General features: G+C 38.6%; 1 protein-coding gene across 3 annotated transcripts in view; it reads left to right on the forward strand.

The window, feature by feature from the left end:
• The window catches only part of aplp1 (amyloid beta (A4) precursor-like protein 1), a 32,833-nt gene extending 26,849 nt beyond the window's left edge, over positions 1-5,984 (forward strand). Inside the window, exons 9-17 of one of the 3 annotated variants that reach the window (XM_034127574.1) lie at positions 234-392; positions 528-656; positions 1,046-1,145; positions 1,255-1,422; positions 1,509-1,529; positions 1,645-1,718; positions 1,868-1,933; positions 2,016-2,159; positions 2,977-5,984. In XM_034127574.1, the coding sequence (XP_033983465.1) occupies positions 234-392; positions 528-656; positions 1,046-1,145; positions 1,255-1,422; positions 1,509-1,529; positions 1,645-1,718; positions 1,868-1,933; positions 2,016-2,159; positions 2,977-3,078 (963 nt within the window). In that variant the 3' untranslated portion in view covers positions 3,079-5,984. The remainder of the gene's footprint in view (positions 1-233; positions 393-527; positions 657-1,045; positions 1,146-1,254; positions 1,423-1,508; positions 1,530-1,644; positions 1,719-1,867; positions 1,934-2,015; positions 2,160-2,976) is intronic. The other 2 variants (XM_034127575.1, XM_034127576.1) reach the window with 2 other exon arrangements.
• Positions 5,985-6,360: the final 376 nt, after the last annotated feature.

The raw sequence follows: 6,360 nt of genomic DNA on the forward strand, positions 1-6,360 counted from the left end.
CCCTCCATCTATCACCAAGTGTGCAGGTAAAAGCAACCGGATATAACCGCAAACGTCACCACACAAATCCTTAGACACGCCCACCACCTAAAGTGACTCAAAAACATGTCCCGTAATAAACACAGAAACTACTACTTCAAATGTGGCTCCTACAGGATTCATCCCATAGTTTAAATACTCATGTGGTTATAGAGCCCCTTTGGTCATCCTTGCATCTATGTTTCCTCTACCAGCACTTCCAGTCTGTGCTGCAGACGCTGGAGGAGCAGGTCGCTGGAGAGAGGCAGAGACTGGTGGAGACTCATCTGGCCAGAGTGGAGGCCATACTCAACAACAACCGCCGTCTGGCCCTGGAGAACTACCTTACTGCCGTACAGTCGGACCCCCCTCAGGTACGCCCATCATGGAGTGCAAAGAAGAATAGATAGAGTTCAACCTGGCTCAATTACATATCTGCTTTAAATCCTTTCTGTGTGCCGTTATCTAACAGTCTGGCATTTCCTGACTCTGCCCCCTCTGTCTTCCAGCCAGAGCGTGTGCTGCAGGCTCTGAAGCGATACATGGCAGCAGAGCAGAAGGACCGCAGACACACACTCAGGCATTACCAGCATATTGTGGCTGTCGACCCCCAGAAGGCTGAGCAGATGAAATTCCAGGTGTGTGTCTGAGAGTGCATGAGGTATTTGCCCCCTAGAGGCTTTTGGCACACACTTTTTAAAAAAAAAGCAGGGCTGTCTTCTGCTGGCCATGAAAAGTACAGAACACTGTGTGCTGAAAAGTTAGTACGCGTCACAGATAAGTTAATATGAACTGAATCCACATAGGTGAAACGGCTACCAATCTTCTTTTCATTAAAATCAGATCAAAGTCAGTCTGTGCAGACTTCAAACGCAGACTAGACACATAGAACATTTATATTCATTTTTCATTCATTTAAGGAACGAATCACTGCTTCTCTTTTCACAGCAAAGACCAGTTTGACTTCTTTGATTGAGCTTTGTTGGCCCTTACTTCGTAAAAAACTAAGCATAATTATATTTTGCAGGTGTACACACATCTCCATGTCATTGAAGAGAGGATGAACCAGAGTCTTGCACTGCTGTACAAGGATCCTAACTTGGCTGAGGAGCTTCACGATGATATACGTAAGCGACGCTACTGTTTTTATAAATCTGCAGGCTGCCTTGTTTTTTTTATATTTCCTGTTGTAACATATCTGTTCTGATGGATTGTTTCTTTATGTATGACCTATAGAGGAGCTGGTCAAGGCAGAAAGAGGAGACATCAGTGAGCTCATGACCACCTCCTTCTCTGAGACCCGCACCACCGAGGAGCTTCTGCCGGCCGAGAGCGAGGAGGAAAAGGATGACGAGGAGGAAGAGGAGAGAGCCTTCCAGAACAGGCCTTATCCTCCCAGCATTGGTATACATCCACATAGTTATTATATTCAACAGATACAAGTCAGCCTGCTGTTGCTAATGCTATTTTCCTCTTTTCTTTCTCCAAAGAAGTGCAGCCAAACAAGAAAGGTGAGCCGATTCAGTGTCATTAAAGCATGATGTTTTTCTGTTTACAATGATTGTAGTGTAAATAATGACTTTTGCTTACAGTTACATGTTTTTATAACATTTTGTCTCCTGTCAGCCTTAGTGTCTCCAGTAGAAGAATATGATTATACCACATCTGAGAGAGGCCCCACATACGAATATGAGGAAAAAGTAAGAAAATGATCTGAGAATCTGTGATATAAACCTAGCCCAGTTGAATAATCGTTTTTTTAAATTCATTAATTGTGCTTTCTGTAGTTATGTTATATTTTTTAATGTTTCTGACCCCCAATTTTTTCCCTAATTCCCTGTCATTTTAGATCAACACCTCTGTGGAGCTCAAGCAGGTAGTCAACAAGCCTCCTGAGATCGAGAGAGATGAACTGGTGAGGCTAAGAGCATGAGCATCGTAATGTATTTCAGAATGGCTCATTTCATGTCTAACTGCTCTTTGTTTTCTTTCCAAAGCAACCCGATGCTTTGGAGACGTTTAATCGTGGCGCGATGGTTGGGTTGCTCGTGGTGGCCGTGGCGATCGCCATGGTGATGGTAATCAGCTTGCTGCTGGTGCGCAGGAAGCCATACGGCACAATCAGTCATGGCATCGTAGAGGTACGATCCTAGATAGGCCAAAAGCTCTTAGAGAACCACATATGTGGTCTTGCACTTTATAGTTTAGGAAAATTGTTTTTAAATATATATATATGTCATTATTTCCTTCAATAGCACTGTCTAAAGCACCTCAAAGGTTTTTAGATGTATTTCCCACCTTCAAGCTATCATTTTTTGCTTCCATAAATCACCTTCCAATGTGCTTGAATATGTAAATACTGTAAGATCCTTTAGGGTAAAGGGACAGTTTGATATTTTAAGAAATATCCATATGTTCTTTCTTTGCAAGATTTGGATGTTAATATTAAATCCAAACTCCCATAATGTAGCCAGCAGCTGTAGCTTTTTGTCTTTCACAAATGTGGGAAAATAGCTAAACTTGTTGTGTTCGGAATGTTGCAAATTGTCGTTTATACACTTAAATGTTTTACAGATTAAACAAACAAGATGTTACCATGGTAATTAATGAGGTGCTAGAAGGCCGACTTTCCTAACTGCAGACAGACTTAGGCTGGCGGTTTTCCCATGTTTTCAGTGTTTATTTTAAGCTAAGCTAACCAACTGCTATCTACAGCTAAATACAGATAGGACAGTGGTATTATACTTTTCATCTAACTCACGTAAACCAATAAGCCCATTTCCCAGAATGCAAACTATGGATTATTCTTCGAGAAGTCTCCACAAACTGCAGCAGTCATCCTACAAATGTTGACTAAATAATTGTATTGAATGTACTCACATCTCAGTTGAAGGTGTGCTCCGTGCTTGTGAATGTGTCTTTAGTGTGTAATAATTGGAGCTTTCGTCTGTCTCGCAGCAGGTCGACCCCATGCTGACACCAGAAGAACGACAGCTCAACAAAATGCAAAACCATGGCTATGAAAACCCTACCTACAAATTCTTTGAACAGATGAACTGAGGTACTGGGGTTATCAACAACAAGTCATGCCTGACCACTTGTTTTGTCCCACCCCTCCCCCCCACTCTTCCTTACAGTGGTGTCCCAGCTACACACACTCCCGTTGACGGATTTTTGATGCGTTGCTAACAAAGTATCTGAACAAGTACAGGGTACGTCCCAAACCCTTTGTAAATGACCAACAACAAGCTATCATCAATACTAGAATGTGAATAATGAGATATGATAGAAACTCACATCACCTATTGTAATCTGATACCCCTCCTCATTAGAGTCTGAGGATTTCTATTAGCAGTGACACATTAGCGTTTCATAATCCTCAAATACACCCACCTCATAGACAGGAAAACCATCCCAGTGGCATGACTTGACCTACTGCTCCTCACTAGAAACTGAAGTTGAACGGTGCATAATGCTTTATAGTAGACCTTTTTATTTTTCAGTAGTAGTCCCTTTTGTTAAAAATGTACCACAGTTAGATATAATGTATCTGTGTGTGAGTGACAGCCTAGTCAAGTTATGGTTTAATTCTAAATGTGAAACTCACTCAGTGATATTGGGGCATTTACTAAGCTAATTGTCAAACTATCCATGAGCTACTGTAACATTGGACGATTCTTCTTATGAACAAACGAAATGAACGTTAAATGAGGACTTGGAGGTTCTTACTTTGAATGTGTGAGACATTAAGGCTTTCATTTCAAAACATAAAAGGCCAAAAAGACCACACTAGTCGATACAGAACTATGTGCTGGTGGTTCAAAAAAAGTCATGTTTAGTTTTTTTGTTTTTAACTCTGAGGATCTACCCTCAAACGTATTATAAATTATTTGGCAAAATATACCAAATATTCCATTTAGATAATTTAGTCAGTGAATGATTTTGATTTATTTGTACTGCTGCCTAAAGAACTGTAAAACAGAATAATCAGAAGTCCGTTATTTTAATGAAAGCATGACAACTTGGTGTATGATACTGCTGTATTTATTTGTGTTGTTCTTGTCATTGCTTTTGAGAAGTCGGAAATGTCACCGTACAAAATTAACACTGTAAATAACGTAAGGAATACATACTACTAGATGTAAACATTTCTATGATTAATTTGCATCGATGTAATGGAATAATACATAAAAAAAGTAAATTGTGCTGTTACGAGAAGGAGAATCATTTTTCCTAACATGGCTGATTGAAAACGGACTGTTGTAAAAACCAGCACAAGACAACGACAAAGTAACTTCTTTCTGAATGTATTTAAGGTAGACGTTGAGTTTCCATCATATTTTCAGTAATGCATCATTCCCCTAGTAGACCTTTTTAGCAGTAGTGAAGTTTAACACATCCAACAGAAAGACTAGATGCCTGATGCCCTTCAACACTTTCTGTAGCAGCCTGATCATTTTCACATTTAGCAGGTGCGTAACAGAGCAGAGGAACTAAAGCTTGCGTGCTATACATGTACAGAGCAGCGAAGTGTAAAGAGGCCACAGCTATAGTAATGTGAAGTGTCATTGTGTGTAATAAATCCAAAAAAAACACCACATTTAGGCATGGTAGTAGAAGTTTGACTGATTTGGATTCAACAACATTGAATGTTAGTACTCTATAGATGCTATATTTAAGTTACTCTCTTCTTAAATAGCTTCTCACTGAATGACTCATTGTAGTTCGTCATATTTATGATCAACATAGTACCCTGTATAGGTAAGTAAAAAAAGGGACTGACCCTTTTTTCTGGCTGATTGTTAACCGCTTAGTGTGTCAGGTTGAATTTCCTTTAGCCACTTCATTCAAACCGACTTGGTTAAGGAACATTGCTTTTTTTCCATCAGTCTTTAACAATCCTATAGAAGAGATCATTCATACCAAAATCAGTTTATACTTTATTTCTTACTGGTCAACATTTTACTTTTAAAACCTGCACATCTTGTCCATTCAGGGGGAAAGTAGTTTACTTATAGGTTGTTTTTTTGTGTAAAGTTTGCTTTTGAAATAAGCAAAATGAGTTTGACTATCAGAGTAATGGTTTGTTTAGCATTAATCTCTCGCTCTTTGGTCAGGTTACTTGCAGGTTGCGGTTGAGATATGACAGGTGAAGACAAGTCATAGCCCTTGTATAATTTGTACAGCTACGTTAGTGAATGAAAACGTTGTATGTTCACAGTTTTAAGTAATTTGATCTTGTAATGATACTACTGAAACCATAGATGAGAATAAGCTTGCCTGTGTTTCCCAAACCACTGAAGGTTTCCTACCAGCATTTAGCAGACTTAGAATGGTGTATACTGTAGTTACTCAAAACACATTTGTACGTACATCCTCTGTCAAACTCTAGACTTCTTTGTTTGTCTGTCCCCTTACTTCCCGACGAAATATAAACAATGTTATTGAGATTTTAATTGCTGCATTATTGCCTTTTACAATGCTGTGTTTTCGATGTAATTATTCTGTATTTTTTATTTCTATGTAATAATCAGTTGGATCATGGGTCATGCTTTTCACCTGTAATGTAAATTTAAAAGCTTGTTTAAGAAAACATTGACAAGTTTATAACGTTCAGAAATGTGAAATATAGATAGACATATGACCTCTGCCTAATTGACAAGGAGAGGCGCTAAGCACAAGTAGAACCAAATTACTCAATTTGTGTAACGGTTGCTAAATGTTAGACATTGATCCTGTCTCTCTGATTTAAATTATAACGCATTGATTCTTGGGATGTTGATAGAGAGAGCTGTTCTTCATTTTCATTCAGATCTTTAACCAAAGACATGCTCCACAAATCAGCAGACAGATATTTCTATTTGGCAAAATGTTCTCTGTTGTGTAACTGTATTTGCAAGCAATCTGAGAAATTAAAACTGGTCGAGAAAAATGAATAGTGTAATAAAAATGAATGACCCATAAATGTGTCTGTGCTTATTGAATTGCTTTTCACATTCACATTTTCTCTCTCTAAAAAGTCTGACATCATGGTCATGCGATAAGGAAACTTATGTCAGTTATACATTTCACAGGCAACATGTAGGTGAGTGAAGATTGATCATCATATGTAATGAACCACAAAAAAACACAATCTAGCAGGGGGAAGACTGTATGACTAACTCATACTGGAAAATAAATGTGCAAATCCCCAGCTGAATTCTTAGGAAAAGAAACCTAAAGTACAATAAGAACATACTTGTTTGGTCTTTAATACAACATAAATGCAATTTGTGTCATGGTGCACAAGGTGTGATGACAAAAATGATGTTAAAGCATTAAAATATTTACTTGGATTATATT

This window comes from Trematomus bernacchii, unplaced genomic scaffold, assembly GCF_902827165.1.
Source record: "Trematomus bernacchii unplaced genomic scaffold, fTreBer1.1, whole genome shotgun sequence".
In the NCBI taxonomy this organism is placed as follows: Eukaryota; Metazoa; Chordata; class Actinopteri; order Perciformes; family Nototheniidae; genus Trematomus; species Trematomus bernacchii.